We start from the raw sequence: 20,365 nt of genomic DNA, 5'->3' as shown, positions 1-20,365 counted from the left end.
ACATTCACTCTTTAACTGCAGTATTTCAGCAACACTGGTTTCCATGGGAAAAAAACAGCAATTCCAGCAATAGAATAAGACACTGAAATAGCTGGAGAATGTTCTTTTGGTTATCTTTCACAGATGAGCTGGAGTAGTGAGGGATAGTGGTACGCAAGGAGAGGCTTTATTCCCCTTCTTTCTTCTTGAAACTGCAGGCAGTCAGGTGCCAATTCAGACCTGAGCAAAGCTGTGAGGTCTTGTGACAGCTCTCCCAGGGCCATGGTGCTGCTGAGCATCATCCCGCGGTGTGTACCACCTCCAATTCTGCAACCCATGTCAGAAGAAAAGGTGAGGTTAACAGTGCTACTGGCAGGGCTGCAGTGGCTCCTGGCTGTCAGCACTAGACCCAGCTCACTAAATAATATCGCATTGAAATAATACAACGATAATTATACACAGAAGATGTGCGGTTACTCCTCTGGCAACAAGCGTGTCAAGAGTACAGGTATGAAATTGTTGAGAGAGCCAAATAAAACAAACAAGAAAACCCAGAAAACACTGAATATTACCCTCAAGCACACATTGTTTTGCAGTGGGACAGCAGATCTGTTTCTACCATTACATTTATTTAAATGCCTGGCTTTGAGAAAAGCGACCTGCTCCTGCTTAGCAGTGTATAGGTTCTGATGCAATGGGATTCCAGACCCTGGTGGTCTTGTAAGTAAGGGGCTCTGACTTGTAAGTACTACAGGAGCAGTAATAATAATGCTGCTTTCTGAGGAAAAAGACAAGACACAGGTACGCTCACACATAATGGTAAACTGAATTTATTTCCTTTTGGAAAACAATTCCAGTAATCTCCAGGTTCAGACCGCAGAGTAAACATTAATAACAGTAACATACATGTTAGTTCAACTGATTCAAGAATTTGGCCATGTGAAATCATTAAGGAAAGTCTTGAACACTCAAAGCTTCAAATGGTATCCTGAAAAAAAAATTTCTTTGACAATCTACATAACAACTATTGCATATATGGTAATGCTATCTGTCATATCGCAAGGCTTACAAATATATATACGGGCCTTATTCAACTGTGGGTTCCTGCTCTGTGAGAAAGAGTCTCTTCATATTTTTTGCAAGAATCTTCAGCAATAAAAAATAGTCTTAGATTCATCCGTTTGTATACCAAAAGAGAGATTTCTAGACTGAAGTTTAAATGAAAGGAAGGCCAAACAGAGCTGTAATGGAACATAGCTATTACCTTCTCCCTCCTCCTTGAAAACGACACTTTTTTCCTTCAGCTATTTTTTTTCCCCTCACACAGTATTATTATTATTTGTATGTTTCTTGAATAGGGCCCAAGTCCACTTGTCTTTATAAGACCATTTTAGTATCAGACAACATAATACATGTGCAACACTTTATATACAGGAAGTCTATCCGGTGCTCAAAAGTTCAAACACATGAACATCCAACAGGTTCGATAATACAAGTTTTATGGTACAATACAATGTTTCTGAATAATATACATTAACAATGAAAGTTTCGTGCAAAGAGTAAAACGTGTTCCCTTTTTGTGCCACAAAGAATTCTCTGGAAGAGACGGGCCTTGCACTAACTGCTGTGCTGGGTCATCGTATGATTCTGTAACAAAAATAAAAGAAAGAGCTTAGTCACAGGACAGGCATTTCTGTGTGAAAGAAGGATGCAAATACAATTGTTCCAACATATCTCACAAAATGATGGATAGGAAAGAGAAGATGTTCAACCCCTCCTTGTTTTAAAGCAGCCAAAAGCAGTGTCATTATCAAAGAGAGTTCTTTTCCCCAGCTGTTTCACACCGGTATTCTTTCCACGTGCCACAGGAAGGGCATCACACTCTCTCTAGGTAGATTTGGGCTGACCTGCCCCAGTGAAACTGCCCACCAGGTCAGTGGTTCTGGTGTCCGCATACATACAGCTCATGGTTTATGCATTATGCAAATGAGAAGTGCATTTATTTGTCATGAAAGACCAATGCTAATTGGACTGTGCTTCCTAGACTGTGGCACCGCTCCAAATGTTTTATTGCATTAAAACCTATTTCTCCCTAAACAGTATGGCACAGTGTATTCTGATAAGAGTCATTCTGTGCCTAGCAGAGAGCTCAGACACTGATGAGAACAGAAGGGGCTGCCACAGCCCTTCCTTTCAATCACCAAAAAACACAGGTATTTTTTCCTGAAGTGAATGCAGTGCCTTATGTGAGGTGACATAGCGTGGACTTTGGAGTCTGAAATTCTCCTTTCCTGTATGAGTAATCACCAAACCCAGCAGCAAACACGAGTTTCAGCCTCTTTCCTACCACTTCTCTAATCAAGTCAACCACATTTAAGGATGAGAGATGCTGTTTCAATTCCTGCACTGGCTGATATCCTTCACAAGCATTAAGAGCAAGGAACCAATCCAGCACATGTTAAGTCTTCTGCAATGTACACTGGATCCACAGACAACTAGAAAAAGTCTGTGAACACTACTTCTCAGACAAGAGGGCAGCCACTGATTAGTGAGGAATTTTCCCCTTAGTACTCCGGGCCAGATTTGGACCAGTGACCCCGAGGACAGGGGTGTCACATCCTGTGGTTTGCTCCCAGCACATCCAGCCCTTTCGATCTGGTTTAAGTTTATCTGCCTTAACCCCCTTTGGACTAACGCAGTTCAGGATGAACCTATTCCCAAAAGACAGTCATCACTTTCAACGAAGTGAACATCTACTGAACCATACCCTCCAGAGCCACCCATGGAAAGGCACGAAAATAGCCTTGGTCAAACACATGTGAAATACAGTGTGACTGCAGACCAGCCTGAGAGTTCTCCCTCTGTTCCTTCTCCTCTCTCCCTAAACTGTGCATGCACACAAACATGTGACATTCAGCAAGGAAAGGATCTTACAGAAAGACTGAGGAATTTTTAATGTAGTGCCATTCTCAAGATTAAAGGAAAATGACCCAGTGATACTCAAAGATGCAACTTCCAGATGTGAACACAAAATGATTTAATGCTGATGGCAGGAATTCCAGACTGTCCAAGGCCAGAGAGTGTTAAAAAAATATACTCTACCACTTGATTTCATTTAGCTTCTTATCACATAAAATAATTTCAAAATGTTGTAAAGCAACAACAATATCTGCAGCCGAAAATGTTGGCTGGTCACAGGTAATGGGCTCTGACTTTAAACCACGGAAGCAAGGAAATTAAGAGTTAAGCCTGACAGTCAGCCCTTTTGTCATCCTGTTGTGTCCATTTATTGCAGCATTTACAGCATAACACCACAGGCTTATTGGAGACCCTGCAGTACCTAGAAACAACAGGACAAGTTAAATATGGGGTGGCAGCCTGAATTCTAATTTTTTGTCTGCTTCCAAGTAGGTGAAGTCATATTATACCAGTTACATTGCAAAGACTATTTTGGGGGGTCTTTTGTTTCTAATCTACTGAGAGCAAGCATGTCAGTCATGCCCATTTTTTATTTCTTCTCACTAAGTGAAGATGCATAATCAGTTTGAAGCTGGATGAACAGCTGCATTTGAAGCAGTCAAAAGGTTTTTTGGAAGTGTGGCTCTGGCTGCAATGACATTTTTGATTAAAAAATAAGAAGGCCCAAATATGAAGGAGACAAAATAAAACACAACATAAGGACTGACTTGCCCCTGCTCACAGTGTCCCTGACTCCTGTGCCCTTGTGCAAAATGAAATTCTCTAGGGATAATGAAGAGATAATAGAAAAACCCAAGTGTTGTAGAGAAAAACGAGATAGGGTGGTATACAGACATGAGGAAATTCTTTGAGCAGTTTAGGCGTTAAAAAAGCAACCATACTTATTGCAAACAGTCAAAACAAATCACAGTTTCCAAAGTAATTAAGGCTCCCCAAACATGAGGGACTAGGGAGAAATACCTATTTGGCTAAGTGGCAAAAAAACCCAAAATCGAAGCACTTCAGAAGCAGAACATTGACAAGACAAGTAGGCGAAGGATGGGAGGAGAGAGATAAGAAAAGGAAGAAAATTCTGTAATCCCACAGAGAGCCATATTCCACTCCACCAAAAGCCATCTATTGGAGACCCCATGTCTAAGTGACTGAAAATTGCAAACATTAATCCCAGTTATGAACTGTTGCTGTTTTTATGAAGGGTGTTGTGTTTAAAAATTTAGGGCAAAAATTCTCCTCTATTATCCACACAGCAGATCTCAACTCTGATAGTCTCTTTGCCTTGTGTGCAGTGAGTTCCCCGCCTTCCCGGCAGTGGGAGTTCAGGCAGGCGGGGAAAGCAGAATTTGGAGCTCCTGCCAGCAGGGACACGGCAGGGACACGAGAGTGTGGGACACCCAGGGAGAGCACAATATTACAGTCGAGATCCTCTGTGCATCTCAGAGAGCACATTGCCCTTCACTAAAGACACACTACACAAGTCTGAAACGCACCTCCTCTGGAAACTTCAAACTAGTTTGCCTGAGTTTGGAGCAATTAGTACAGCTACTTGCCAAAGAGAAATCATTTAACTAAGTACAGGAGATATCATATGCTCCCCTTCTTTGCCTCCCCTAAATTTGATTGCACATAACCACATCTGTTTAATTATGAGGTAGTCTCCCTACAAAGCAAAAATTTAAATTTCCTACTTAGCGGTGGAAAGGGAAAAATATTTTTTCTTTACATAATCTTTCCTGGACTCCAGTAATAGCTACGTTAACATTTCCAAGAGCTGTGATTTTATGAGGAGAAACTAGTTTGCAAACACAAATGCAAGCTTTGCATGCACAAAATGGAGGAACAGTGAAGCAGGAGGCGTGTGTGTCACTGCATTTGTTACCGCATTAGACACAAACTGAGCCAGAAAAACTCTTAGATCCCCAATTTCTCTGTCTCAGTATTATCTGGAAAGCAGTTATATTACCTAGGAAAACCTGAATTCAATATATTTCACAAGCAAAATAAACTCTTAAAACGCATTTGACCTGTTCCTAGAGATGATTATTTTTGTTAGCAGAATCCAGAATCCCAACTGTTATGTGAACTGCTAGAAAATTATATGTCACCACTTTTCTGGATGAAAATGCTTTGAGATATCCCTGCTGTTAGTGTTAAGGAGTTAAAAACATGCAAAAATTTCACAATAATACTGGGTGGAAGAATCTCCTTGGCAAAAAAAAAAAAAAAAATAAAAAAGGTTTCTTTGAAGAAATGCTCCAGACAAGAGGCAATAATACTTTTTCTTGCTTGATGTATGTCTTTGTGTTTCAGATAGAACATGGGAAGAATTAGGTAGCAAAAAGTTGCTGCCCACAGCATCAAAATTAATGAAGAATAAAATATCCACAGATAACCACAGACTCACTAGCCCATTAGAATCTTTAATGTGAACTGCAATTGTGTTCAATTTAAATGGGGCTTCTGTTTTCTGCGACTAGATGAAACAAGACATGGTTGTACCTGACAAACAGTGCAAAGAGGGTACACGTGAAGAAATATAAAGAAGAAATGCAGATGCGTTATTTCACCAGATGGTAACAGTACCACAGCAGCATGTTATTTTTTCCTTAGTTCAAGAACACAAACATGAGTAATCAATCATCACTGATTAAGTAATTATGGTACCCTCCATGTTATCACTTCTCTGGAATCCTTTATCTGTGTACATTACAGACCATCTTGTATTTTTTGCATTTAGAGATGGAAAAGCAGCACCCCACTGCACTGCAATACAGTTCCAGGTTGTAAAACAGAACTCCACATTACTATCAACCTTTAAGCACTACATTTTTTTTTTTTTATTTTTTTTTTTAACAAAAGCAATTGGTTTCCAACAGGCTGGATAATAAGTCTTTTGACCTGCATTCTTCTCTGACCCATTAAGGTCACCCCTGTGCTCGGGCATATAGCTGACTTAGGAAATGCCTGCAAGTCCTGCATTTCATCTCCTGCCCACTCAAAATAAAGCTTTCTTTAAATGTGTCTGTACGGGTCCCTGAAGACCAGGGAGGCATCCCTGTAGTGGGCAATGGAGGGACAGAAGCTTCTGGCTTTATTAATGAATGCAGACCATTATGAGTCTGGCTGGCTCCTGCACTGTTCCCAGAAGCATATACTGTACGTGACTTAAAATGCTAGAATATTGACACAAAGCGAGCTGGGCACCCCTAAGGAAAATTACTCCTTGGATATAATGTAGGCTCGTAACAGCTATTAGAGTACAAAATAAAACCCTTCGGGATCAAACTGACATATACCGCATTCTACCTACTCCTCAAACATTAGAAGAATTTCTTTGTGAAGGCATTCTCAAGGACAGCATTAAACTGACTTTTGTAGCAATCTGCAACAGCTTTTTGGCTTACAGCTTTTAGTACTAAATCTCTAGTTTGAATCAATATAAGTACTATATCTTCCACATTAATCAATACATTTGGTTCAATACACGTTCTATTAAATTATACTTTCTAATCAAGATTTTCTGCTTCTCTTCCCTTCTTTTTATTCCAACTTCTCACCCTGTACCATACTTTTCCAACTGTCTGCAGCTAACAAGAGGATGTTGGATTTTCCAGAACCAAAGGGGAAAACAGGAAGGCTGGTGGAAAAGGCAAGTCTAGCAAAACCTTAAGTGCACTGGTAATAATGATGAATCAAAAATGCAACTTCACAGTGTCAACATGGTTCCAGAACTTCAGTCTGATGCTTTGTTGGACTGGTTGTTGTGATATAAGACCTCTCACGCAAAAGGTCTGCGCTGAAATCCTACATCATGTGGAAAGGTGGGGGGAGGAGGGAAGAGGAGTATTAAGTGGTAACACCAAAAACAAATACATGAAACTTACTCAGACATAATTATGACTTTAAGAAAAATCTCAGAAAAGGTTGATTTTTATACCCTTTCTTCAAACTTGTGCTGGTTCAGTATGGCAGCACAGAGGCTCCTGTCAAAGCCCCAACATACTGTGCCAGGGTTCTTTCCTGGTAAACTGTAATATGATTATACCCCAGACTAAATTGATGAGATATTTAGATTTGTGAGATACTAAGATTAAATACATACTATAAATTAAGCTGTAAAAAGATATTATTTGCCCCAGGTCTTTGGGGATATTTGAAACATTGAGATAGAAGATGTCTTCAGCAATCTGAGTGATGTACACATTACAAGTATATGACTTTTCCACACTTGTGTTAGGTTCGGTGGAATGTGGTTATTCTTCATGAGCAGGGAATACAAAATGTAATGTCAAAATGATAAACATGTATATTGCAGGCATTCGCCACTGTCTTACAGATCAGAAACACTGCACTGATGTCGCTCGTTTACAGTCAGTTTCTCTTTTTCTTGTCTCCATATAATCACTGTGAACCTGCAGAGAAACTGTTGCATTTTCTTTTGACATTTAACATCATCTTACTCAGCTCACAATAGCATCTTATAATACTTTCTAGATGACACTGTGTCACCATTAAAGAAAAAGGTGAAATAGCATAATAAAAGACAAGAACAAGAATTCATAGAATTTAAAGACAGAAAAGACTCATTAGGGCGTTTTCTCCACCCATCTTGCCAGTGTTGGATTATTGCCTATAGTGTAATTTCAAGTGTTTTGCCCAGTCCAATTTTAATTAGAGCTTCCAATGCTCCTCTTGGGAGACTATTTCACAGCTTCACAGACCTCAGGGTTATGATTTTTTTCCCTGATGTTCATCCCAGGAGAGGAAGAGGCTCAGCCAGCCCCAACTCACACATGAAACCAAATCTGCATAGTCAGGAGCTGGTTTCAGTAGAATATCTGGGCCATTTCAAAGCATCTGAAAGCAGTAAACTTCCTTTTAATGCCCCAAAACATTAAGGCCTTGGCTCCACTGCTGCTGTAAGCAATTAAGAAGATTCTGTTACAAGGGCTTCTCAGGCCCAGTTGCCATTCAAGTAAAATGTAGCATAGGTGGGATTTGTGTTCCCACAGGAAGGGTAACCACTTCCACATTCTACCTCCACCAAGTGAATTAACTGAAGGTTAGGGACATATTGAGGTCCATTCTATGCTATAATCCTTAATTGCACTGACAGGGCAACTATGAACACTCAGATTGTAAACATTTCTGTATTTTTCACATAGGTGAAATACAAAAAGAGCAACTTCAGTTGAAGCTCATGAATAGATGATGTGACCATAGATTATTTTCCCTCCCATGCTCCTCCCTTTCATAAAACACAAACTACAAGAAATGAACTTAAATTATATCTAAAATCTTGGAACTAACAAATGTTTCTGATGTGCTTCATCCCTGGAATTACAATGCTTCTGACACAAAAATGAATATATATTCAGACTTCAATGGTCACACTTATCCTGAGTAAACAAGGGAGCTGGAAAGGAGATGATGCCTAACAGTTTTTCGCAGGTGAAAAGTAGGAAGCCAAATGGAGACTTAGGAGTTCCGTACAGAAAAAAATTCCAAGTAAGGTGTCCCTGCCACCAGCGTCTCCAGTACTGGAGTGCAGCTGGCAGAGCAAGAGGAATACCAATGAATTTTTAAATGTACTGAAGTAGGCATGGAGTTTCATCCAGGCCAAGTTTGATCACCAGCATAGACCTAACAAAATACAGTCTCTGAAACGTGAGATTCCCAAGGAAATAAGGATTTGATCTGAACTAAACCAGAGCTATTTCCACAACAAAAAAGGGGCCAAATCCCAAGAGAATCTGTGTTCCCATAAATACCATTTATGTGTGGTGAGCTGATGTCTACCAGCCTTTGAGAACCAGGTCTGTTCTCAGACATGATGGTCAATTAAATGGTCATCTTAGGTCATGACTGACCACTGTTGACAATGATAATTTAGGAAAGTCTACACTGAATTGCAGTTATTCATATGAATTAGTTCACCTAAGCTATGTGATTTGATATTAAATTAATGTCTCTGAAATGGCATGACTGCTAATCAGATTGTACTCTTTATTGCATTTATGCAAAACTCTCAGTGTTCTGGTTCTTCTATTCAAGCATTTCCAGCTGGGCCAGAGAAAATCTACCCATAAAAAAAATCTCAAATTGCATAGCATGTTCTCAGGGATGCAAACTGAAAATTAAAACCAAACCCAAACCAAAACAAACCCCTTGATACCTATTTTTCTTCAGAGACTTCCAGTAAGTCACTAGTAAAATGTCAATGATTCCTTTTGGATTCATTATTATATGTGAGTACATATATCACAGAGTTGCTGTATGGAAAAGAATGACATATATTCCTAGGTACAGCAAATAAGACTTTCATCATTGTCACCAGAAGAGAACAGACACAAACACAGGTGTCTGCTCACCATCCTTGCACCTTCCTCATTACGAGTGTTGGCAATGGGCTCCTGGTTAAGCCTCTGTCATAAATCAGAGTAGCTCCAAGGCTGTTTTAACCTACGGTGCCAGGCAATAGCCCTCCATAAGCCTCCCTTGCCCTGTTGAAATGCAATGGAACTTTTAACAACCTCTTCCATTTCAGGCAAGGTGTGCCTGGCTGCACAGGCAAGGTGCATGTATTAGCCCATAAACGGTAAGATGACGGTTGGTGATGGGGAGAGAGGGAAACCGTTAGGACATGTTGACAGCAGTTCATTGAAACTGGGAAACCTTTCTGTTCTTTTATGCTGCAATGGGGCTGTACTGCTAACCAGGAACCAGGCCTATGTCTGGTTTGCAGAAAAACAAGGCCTTTGTGATACTGCAAATGTTTGAAATTAATACACAAGCATCCTTCTCCAATAAGAAAATTGCTCATTAAGCAGGAATAAAAGCTTAAACAAAAAAGGCAAAAGGAGGCACTTCTGAGAAATATATCAAAAGTCTTATTACTTTAGAATATGGTTATGATTATCCTGGTATAAATTAAGAGAAACTCCTCTGAAATCAAGGGAGTTTCAAGATAAGGACAAGTAAAAATACAGCCAGGCCTGTAGGGTTTAAAACAAAGTGAATATTGCTCATGTACCGACTGATTCATGCACACCCTCTGCAGAGGCCACAGCTAGAAGTCTCTTCACCCTGTCAGACATAGCCAGGCAAAGAGCAAGCAGAACCCAAAGCTGAACAAATCCAGATTTATCTGTAGCTCTTGTATAACAGAGTAACAGGGGACAAAAGTTTTGATAGGCAATACTCCCTAATAAGATATTCAGGGATTAAGCCAGTGTTTTACAGACATGTGTTCATGGGCTAGTTGTTGCTCTGCTTTAGTTTTTTTTTCCTTTGCTATGTTTAATTTATCATGCTGGTGCTTTCTAAACTACGGTATCTGTAAACAAGTTTAAGTTTGACCTCTCTCCCATTTTACATCCACGAGCAGCACTCCTACTTTATGCTCTAACTTTAGATACTTTAAAGACAAATAAATCTGGAGAGGGGGTAGAGAGAGGCAACAAACCCAAACAACAAAAACAAACCCCCTTGTCTGATAATATGTGAATACAAATCTGCCTTGCTGGGAGTGAGAAACTGGCTCCTGAACTGAAGCTATGCTATGTACAGATTCCTTTATAGGTCAAACCCAATTAAACAAATTACTACTAAATATTTAACAGCTCGGTCTGTAATTAGTGACAAATAATGGAAGCTAATGTTGATAATTGTACAGAAATGTTTCCTGTTGGAAACATTACACTTTTCTTGCTCCTTCTGTTTCTCTCATGCTCACCGAATCCTGATAGGTCTTTTCAGGAACTAAACCGACAAATGAATCTGCATTTTACACACATCTGTTTGGTCTGCAATGAAGATGTGAGAAGGAACCATCCAAGTGGAACTACTTCTTCTCAGATTTAAAGCAGAATAAGTACTAGATCATGAATTGATTTCAAATGAATTTATTTCAAATCTTAAACCAACCAGCAGGTCCAGAGTTTAAGCTCCTGTCCATAGGATTCAAAAGGTCACCAATTAAAATGGGGAAACACACAGAGCTGTGATTTATATGCAAAGAGCAACCTTTAAAACAATGATCCTTTCCAGTTTTCCACAGGTGCATGTACAAGAATTCCTTTGAACAAAATTACAAGTGAAATTACAAGTTTCTTGATACAGCCTGAAAGAAAAGCGCTGTGACTTGTCTGCACTCTTATTATATGGACAGATGCATCCCACATTCGTATTGATTGCCGAGTTCACCTCCCTGCCTCGTGACATAACGCTGGGTATTGTGCTTACCAGGTGACAAAGGGACAGCCTGGAATCTGGATTCCCTGCACATTGCCAGCCGGTGCGTGGGGCCTTGTACAACAGCACTCAGCACACTGGAGGTTATGGATCAGCCTGAGAGTAACTCAAAGCAACTAATACTGTTCTCGCTCATCTAAAAGCAAACCCTGAACCAGCCCGGTTTTAACATCGCCAGACCTGCCTTTTGTATACGGAAATCATATTGCATAGTTATACAGCCAGTAAGCATACACACACCCAGTTTAAGAGAACATGTAAGTGGACTGGTGCATATTTTTGATTCTGAAATCAGAAACACAAATGAAAATATATCCCCTCATCCATGGTATGTCAATTTTAAAATGTGTAGGGAAGGAAATGAAAAACTATGGAGTTCTGCTAGCTCTCTTCCTCTTCTAAGTGCCCCAAACTCTGCTGCACATTGGTGCCTCTTTTTCCTTCAAGGCAGTTTGCAAGCAAAGCCAGACTGAGCAGATTTGATGCTAACGGCCAAAGATTTCTGAGCTGATAAGCAGAGGCCCCCACGGCTTTTACTCTCTGACTTCCTTCACAACTGGTTACTGTGCCAGCCCATCTTGGACATCTTAAAGTCCTTTTCCTACAGCTCTTCAAACAAGGAATAGTTGGGAACTGGGACACTGATTATGTGGCAGGCTTGGTGTGTGTGTGAATTATGCATCTACTTGCTGGAAAAGAAAATAAGGACAATTTTTATGCCTTCATAGCTGGTAAGCAGTTAGACAGTTAAGAACCCTATGCTGACATATTTTGTTCTCATAGCAACCTCATCTGGGTTCCCTCTTTTCCAGTCCAAGAAACTCCATGTTGTAAAGGTGACTTTCAGAGACACTAAAATGCTATTTTGCCCTTCAGAATAAAGTGAGTACTTCTCTGAATTTTGTAAGGACACTCACTGTAAATCAATAAATCTGGAGTGTTTACTGACATATGGTACCAGGACAATAAAATTTTATGTTTGTCATTGCGGTTGTTGCTTGTAAAATCCAGAAGCCTGGATTCTCTATTGTCTTCTGTTCTGTTGTCATTTGCATTTGTGTACAAGTGTAAAATGTGGCCACAGCTAAATGGGAGGAATTTTACTCTCACTTTCTCCTGTTTTCAGACCCTATCAAAGGGGGAAGACAGTGAAGACCAACTCTTATGTTTAAACATTCTCCCCCCAGACAAGAGGTACTACACAAAAAAGCATCCTTCTATGCCTTTTTCCTTCCTCCCTGTGAGGGAAGAAGTATCCTCCTACCAAATGTCATTCTTTAAGGTTGGTCATTCTGTTTCCGGTCACACAGCTGGCCAGCGACACGTTGCAAGTTGGACATGTCATTAGATCCTGCCTTGACCCTGCACTGACAGTCGAAGAAATGCTCCTCCTCACCTCTGGGTTTGGCTAGAGATGCCATGGCACTCTTGTCTCCTAGGCTATCTCCTGCTAGGGGATCCAGCCTCTTGCAGCTGCTGCTTTCACCCTTTGTTGCCCATTAGGACTGATTTTTGGTGTGGCAACCTTCTGATCAAGTGGAAAGAATCACATTTAGGAGGAAAATAACTGGAGACAACACTTAGACTCATTTGCTGTCTTCGTTTAGTGCCAAGGTGTCTGAAATACAGAACTTCTGATACAAAAGGATGTGCTGTAGCTATGGTGAGGCTAATCTATAAACCTCACAGTCTTATGTAATTTGCTACTCCAAGTTAATTTTAATTCATTACAATAAAGCCCTCCTAATTAAAATAACTCTTTAAAGTGAAGTATTAGCTTGATCCCAGGGAAAAAAAAAAGAAGGCAGCAGAATCTTCAGTATCGGAGGGCAATTCATCGTACCACAGTGCACACTTATATAAATTCAAAGGAAAGCTATAAACAAGTACCCACAGCAACAGTGCCATGCATAAAGGGGCTGGCAACAGGAGGCCTGCTTTCTAATCAGCCCTCAAAGGAACCTGCCACACAGAAGTGGCACTTATTCTAATTTAAAGCTCTCACAGTTACTTTACCTTGGCAAAATTTATAAACTAATAACTTTAGTAAACAGACTGGCACTCCAAACAGAAAAACAAAGCCAACACAACGGTTCAGGCCTGCAGAGAAAGCAGCTTTCCCAGAAAGGTACCATCTTTACCAATGAGATAAAACATTTGTTTGGGGGCTACTCTTGCAGTCCTGATGTTCAGTAACAGCTGTGCACCATCCCATTAGATCTGTACTGTCACTTCACTGTGGTCTATAGTCTTTTGTCCCTGCAAATCGTTTCAGCATCTTAAGGCATTTTACACACCTGTATATTTGTGCTCTGGTCAGCTCACCAAAGAAATACTTCTGGATTTGAAACAGCCTACTCTGGGAATATGGCTCCTCTTAAAGTGTCATTAAATTGCCAGGGCAATCTGCTTTCAAAATGTCAGCTTAAATACATACTTAATATTTGCAATTAAAGCTCACATTCTTTCTTGTCTCTATTATTCTTGCTTCTCAGTAATTGTTGAAAATTATAAAAAATATACTCTTCTCCATTTACATAGATGAAGAAAAAGAAGAAAACCTGAAAACAATAATAAGGGCTAAGCAGAAAATGTCTGTAATATGTACAGCACAATATTGTTTGGTTTTGTTTTTTTTTTATTATATCCTAAAACACACCACTTTGTAGAAAGTTACTTTTTCAAATCAAAGCAATACTACAGTAAAACAACTGCAGGCAAGATTTCTAAGACACAACGCAGTTTGTGTCAGAACGCTCATCACTCGAGGCTGACCTGTCAAACTATCTTGGGGAACATGGTAAAAAGGCAAATCTGCAAGTTGGTAAAAAACTTCTGAATGATAAAATGTATGCACTGCTCTCAAACCACAGAATGCTTGGAGTGCTAATGGAGTTGTACCAATGCTTACAGCAGATCTGTACCTCTTCCTACTGCTTATAGGCATGCCTGCTCGGGCTGTGCTCCTACAACCACAGAGAGGGAGCCAACGTTTTGAAGGTCCCACAGAAGAAACCGAAGAAATAAAAAATCCGTGCTCAGACGAGTGATGTGGAATAGAGATCAGAATTTAGTACTGTACACACATACCTGCTATCAGCAGTAGAGCTATGTTGTAAATTTGATACAAGTGAAGTCAGTGAGATGACATTTTTGGACCTTGATAGACAGTTTCTGACACCTGTATTTTCAGAAGATTCTCAGTACCTTGCAGAATCTGACCCCTGCACCCAACCCACTTCCTTAGGGGACCTAGTATGGTCTCAAGGAGCCTCTTTTAAGGCATTAGGGATTAAGATTTTGGCCACAGTGCTTTTCCAGAAGCTCACACAATTGTCAAGACAGACTACAGAACTCATCAGAGAAACATTTCCAAGGGTTCTGAAATCACTACTTTCCATAGATGTACTTCTCTATTAGTTTCTGCACAACAGTCCAACATCTGCAGAGACTTAGTGTTCTCTGCTAAACTGTGTACCTTTTCAGACTAATTCCTATACAACCAGTATGTATTTTTGTAAATCTATGTGGCCTAAACATTCAAATCTTGGGCCGTCATAGTCCTCCGTGCACATTAAAGCATTCATAAGGCTGCCTAAACTTATGTCAGCTTGTAATAGCTCCCACGGGATGGTGACATCAATTAAAAAGCCCTGGAATTCATCAGAGTCAGAGACACACCTGTGAGGGCCAAAAGGGAGCAATACAGAACTAGCTAGCAAAATAAACAGGAATCTCTGCATACTGAGGGAATCCTTGGCTGTCTGACTAAGGTACCTTTTATACTGGCAGGGGATGCAAATTGGAGCCCGAGGATCCACACTTTCATTTTCAAAGCACTTTGCAAACATCAACCACTTCACCTTCACACCATTGCTGCGAGGGAAGTAAATATGTACAGTTCCAGCATCCTCCGTTTTCTGGAGGTACAAAGAAGCACAGGGCATTTTTATAGGCACAGTCTGTGTTCATGCACAAAAGAGGGTGCATTGACAACCTCCTCCTTTGTGGGCAAATGAGTTTCCTAAGGCCATTGAGGGAACTGGTGGCAGAACAGGGATTACTGGAGACACCCTGCTACCCAGGCCTGGTGCTAGTCCACTGTGCCTCCCCTTGCTGAATTCCAACCGTACACTGATTTGCTGTAAACGACAGATTACTGCGTGTCATCCTCTATAATCTCTCCTGTAAGAGATTACTACACGCTTCCTGGAGACCCCTCCCTTTGCTTCCCCCCACAAATGGTGGCAAGGTTAGAGACAACTTGTTTTCTCAAGGCTGAGATTAAAAATGGCTCTGTGTTCTGCTAAGCATTCCTCTGAAGCACAGGCAGCGTGTGCGTGTGTGTTTGAAAATGACCCAAATGAAAGGAAGGAATGAGAGATGCTAAACAATGCTGCGCAAAGTTGCAGACTGTTCGGCTACAGGCCAGAAAATGAATCCAATTTTTCATTCTGTCATTATAAATATTTCAGTGCAAATGGTACTGATTTTCTGCAACTGTGGTTAAGCAAAGGGCCTCCGAGTGAATATTTAAGGGAAAAAGAAAAAAAAAAAGGAAAAGAAGAAGAGGAAGGGAGAGAAAGAAGAAGATGGGGGGGGTGAAATTAAGGTTAGCAACCAATTAATTTCAAACTTTCAGTGTAAAAGATTCCGGGAGAAATTCTACAGTGATGCAGAGTGTGACTTGAAGGAGAAAAAAAAAAAAAAAAATTTACTCTGCTCTTCTTCTGACAGTTTCTCATAAAATATCTGCAGTCCATCTATCTTTTAGTACTCCAGGCTCCTCTGGAGAGCAGAAAATAGTAGTTTAAAGCTCACTTCAGTGCCAGTCTGCGGGAGATTGCTTTCCACAGGACCCCTGCTGATGGAGGCCTAGGGGAAGAGGCCCAGGAGTTATTCAATCAGTCCAAGGCTCTGGGGCGGCTGGGGCTCCTTTGAGGGCTGATTATAAAGCTGCCCTCCTGTTGCCTGCCTCCGAACAGAACGAAATGAGCAGCCTCTTGCTGAGCAGATTCTGCAAGAAGGAATTTCACCTGTCATGGAGTTTGTCAGAATTTCAGGATTTATCTTGGTGCAAAATTAATAAAATACCAACTAGGATTTCAGCCTGACTACTCAGCTGTGTCATCTCAAAGTGATCTTTCACCTAAGAAAACCTGGACACAGAGCTACTGGAGTCATTCTTGCCCTACTTTTGCTCAAGAGCTTCAGCAGGATGCTCTGACTGAATAATAAAAAGATTAGAGCTGGATTTCCTGACAATTACACCTAACGTCAAATGCTGGGTGGGTGCTACCGTCCTAACGCGTGACCTTCCACCCTACTTCTGTGGTTCCTAAATCTCTCTGGAATAAGCTAGGAATCTGAAATAGAAAAAGATCATTTCTGCAGTTTATAACCTAGCAGGTCCCTGATGGCAGCACATCTGTTAAGTTCATACCACTGGTATTCCAGGTCTGGATTTGATTTATAAATTTTAAAGGAATACAAACAACAGACTACATAAGATTACATTCAGTGAAACACTGCAAATTCATATTGCTGTGACAGTCAAGTACATGGCCTTTTAACCGCATTCTGAGCCTAATATTGCGGGAAGGTGCCAGGTTGATAAAGAACCATCTCAAATCTCTGTGAGTTCAGTTCTTTCAAAGCTAGACAGTCACACTGGTCTTCTGACAGTGCCTTACAGCGCCTTACAGCAAGAACAATAACTATGATAATAAAAAGAAATCTTTGTACACTACTTATTTAAGTAAAATTGTGCTAGATATAGCACTTGGTCACATGAATTTCAAGTCTCAGCATAGAAGCAATTAACTTGCAGTCTGCAAGAGAGCATTTCAGCTAATAGAGGAGATCAACTTGTAGAAAGTAAAATAGCTGTCCGCTAAGCCAGTTGATGGGTAAATAAATATTATCTAATTTACAGTGCTGTTGGTTCAGAACTTGACATGGAGAAACAGAGATCCACTGTACCAAGAAACACCAAAATATGCCCAGATTTGGAAGAAAGATGCATTTGCCATCAGTAGCTCTTATCCTACGTTGCGGCAATTTCTATACACTGTTCAAAGCTGTTTGCTGCTTGAAGTAACAAATCTATCTTTCCATTTGCTCGTCAGCATTTCCTAACAAGAGCGTAAAATAAATGGTAACTTATCCCTTTCCTACCTCCTCACCCTTTAAATGACAATTCAACATTAATACACATCATAAAGCCACCTTTACCAGGCAGTAGTAGTCTGACAGTTTTAACACCAAGAGATCTCACAGTAAAGAGAGAGAGAGAAAGCACGCAAGTGAATGCACAGATGGTGGGAGGGGACACAGGGTGCTCTCAGCAGGCTACAGTAGAGATGCATTAACTCCACGGAGGGATAAGGGCTTCCCACCAGTACAGTCATGAATTATAACTGAGCATGGGAGTGAGTTCTTAGTGCCTGTCTCACAGCAAATATACTGTTCCATTTTCCTGCACAATCACCTTTCACCTTTACAAACGCAAAGCAAAGCAAAATGAACCACTAATATTTAACAATATCACAGGTTCTTTATGTTACATAGCACACATCTACATACACGAAGTATGGGGAGAAGCAGAGCATTCACTGACACAGAGAATCCCCAAGCAGATTTCCACACCCATGATCAGTGCCTGTGCCTAGCCATTCTGCTGCAAAATGAGACTGTAACAATACAGATAAACAACTAAAGCTGCATGTAGAAATGTGTATAACTCAGCAGTATCGGTTCACAAGAACTGAATCATCTCTTTCTCTCTTTCCTTGTTAACAGGGTGGAGGACATGCAATTTCAGCTTTAAACACAAAGACAGCTCCACTTACAAAAAAAAATTAAAAAAAAAATCACAAGGGCTTGCAAAAATCTTCTCTTTTTCCATCCAAAATTATATTTCAGCCTCAATTTGATCAAAGCACGGTGAACCTGACCTCAATAACAGGTAGAAAAGCTAAACCTAAAAGCTGTTCCTCCTGGCTGGGGTTTTGTAATGACCAGCTCCAGTTGTGTAGCCATCTGCATCAGAGTCTTTTTTGACTAATGTTTGGAATGGAGCAACGTAATGATGCCTTTTTTTTTTTTTTTTTTAAAGGAGAAAGGAAAAAAAAAAGTAAAAAGAAGGAAAGTCACCACTTTCGAGCCAAGATTGCTGTTTACTGGAGTTTCCTGGATGTGTCTCTTTATGAATCACTGACCACACCTTGTTTTCACAAACTATCTGTACCTCCTCCCTAGGGGAATTCATCCCCTCCTAACTTTCCTCCTACTCAATGAACCTATCAATAGAGAAAACTTGTTATTTTAGGCAGCTGAAAATTTGACCAATTTTAAAGGATTCATTTACCATGCCTTTCACTTTCGTTTAAATCCTCAGTGTTCCTGTTCTAAATGACAGCACCGCAAGCACTGCTTTTAAGCACTATTCATCTTGCCTACCACATCTCAGCCTTTCACACAGAAGGCTGCTCTCTCTCCAACAATGGAGCCTTACTCCTTTATAGCTTGAGGGCAGAGACTGTTACTAGCTGTAGACTTGCCGCAAATATCACAATAAAGGATACAAATGTGAATTTCTCTTAAAATACGGGTTCAGCTCTGGAGGTACCCTGCTTTAGAAAACTCTGTCAGAAGCAAACAATATATCTTTCTCCAACATGCATAGCAGCCGCAGTTGAAACAGCTTTTCCAAACGGGTCAATGGAGTCAGGATGCTTGTGAATTTTATACTTTTCTCCACTTTGGTTCTCTAATCGATATTTTAGCTTCCTTCACACTTAATAGACTCAATCCTGGCTTGGCAACATATCTTGTGGAACATTAAAAAAACAAAGAACAAACAACCTCCTCTTTCCGAGGCCCTGGAGCTTGAGGAGATGCAGGGCTACTGGGCTAAGCTCTGTGATGGAAGAAGGCAGGGTTCACACTACAGATCTTAAGAGGTGGCAGGTTTGCTGCTACTGAGCCCCTCTACCTACGCTTTGGTACACAAAACCATGGAGAAGTGAGGATGCTGGGGTATACAGCGGCCATGGCAACCTTCTGCCAGTGCTGTGGAGGGAAAAAAGGGGGCAGACCTCAAGCAGCAAACTTTCAGAGATAATGTTGTGCCATCACTCATTGGGAAAGTGCAGGACTAGTGGAGAGTGGAGCCAGGAATGAGGAGTTTATTCATGGGGATGGAGTGAGGGGGGCCAGCAGCAGGGTGGGGGGAAGGGAGACAGATTTGCAGAACTGGCCGTGAAGCTCCTCAGTACACCATAGCTGGATGCTTCATAAAGTCACACTGATGGCAGTCCCGGAGATGGCCATCTGTTGTCAGCTCTGGGCCAGATGAAAGATAATATAATGGCAGCTACTGGTAGCTAACAGCAGGGCAGTTGCAGGAAGGAATGCATCCTAGAATGAAGAAGTGGGGCTTCCTGTTTAGCACAGAAAATCAGTCATCGATATCAACTACATTAGCAAGAAATTAATGGATGGACAATTAAGAGAACTGAACTGATCTATGAGGGAAATTATTCAAATGCAAATAGAGTGCTTATTTCTTCTGCTTACTCCAGGTGTATGAGCCAACTGATCTGACTAATGGCAAGGTGTAGGCTGAAACATTCAGTGCACAGATGAGAAAACCTCATTTTCTGCAAAGGGCAGAATTCCATTTCTAATGATTATTTGTGGGTCAGGGAATACATTCACTGCTTCCGCTGCCCGCAATCTACAACTGGACTCCCTGATGTTCAGAGAGGTTTCTACGAGGACTGAGGGTAGAAATTGGCCTTTATGTAATAACTGAACTTTCCCTTATTATTACCATGATTTATTTTTACAAGTTCCTTATCATTATCAGCATCACTCAGCAGAAAAATGTTTGCCTTCCCAACACTATTATTTCTAGCTTCTTTCTTTCTTTGCCCCATAATCCCCTTCCTACTTCTCTTCTACTCCTCTGCCTTTTGTTTCCTTCTTCTGCCTTTCTGTGCATTTTCCTTTCTGCAGCAACTTCTGGTTTGATTCTTTAGGCTGAAATCTCGCACACCTCACTGTTCCATTTGCTAAAACAATCAGAAACCGTGATGTTAATGTTGACGCATAACGTCACTGATGTTTCAGAGTCAACACTTAAAAAGACAAA

At 40.7% G+C, this 20,365-nt stretch overlaps 1 protein-coding gene across 9 annotated transcripts in view; it reads right to left on the bottom strand.

The window, feature by feature from the left end:
- Positions 1-793: 793 nt before the first annotated feature.
- The window catches only part of ZNF521 (zinc finger protein 521), a 234,059-nt gene continuing 214,487 nt past the window's right edge, over positions 794-20,365 (bottom strand). For all 9 annotated transcript variants that reach the window (XM_030498653.1, XM_030498712.1, XM_030498663.1 and 6 more), the window contains one exon: positions 794-1,626. In XM_030498653.1, coding sequence (XP_030354513.1) covers positions 1,597-1,626 — 30 coding nt within the window. In that variant the 3' untranslated portion in view covers positions 794-1,596. The remainder of the gene's footprint in view (positions 1,627-20,365) is intronic.

The sequence above is a fragment of the Strigops habroptila genome, chromosome 1, assembly GCF_004027225.2.
Source record: "Strigops habroptila isolate Jane chromosome 1, bStrHab1.2.pri, whole genome shotgun sequence".
In the NCBI taxonomy this organism is placed as follows: Eukaryota; Metazoa; Chordata; class Aves; order Psittaciformes; family Psittacidae; genus Strigops; species Strigops habroptila.
This window is presented reverse-complemented; position numbering and strand designations above follow the sequence as displayed.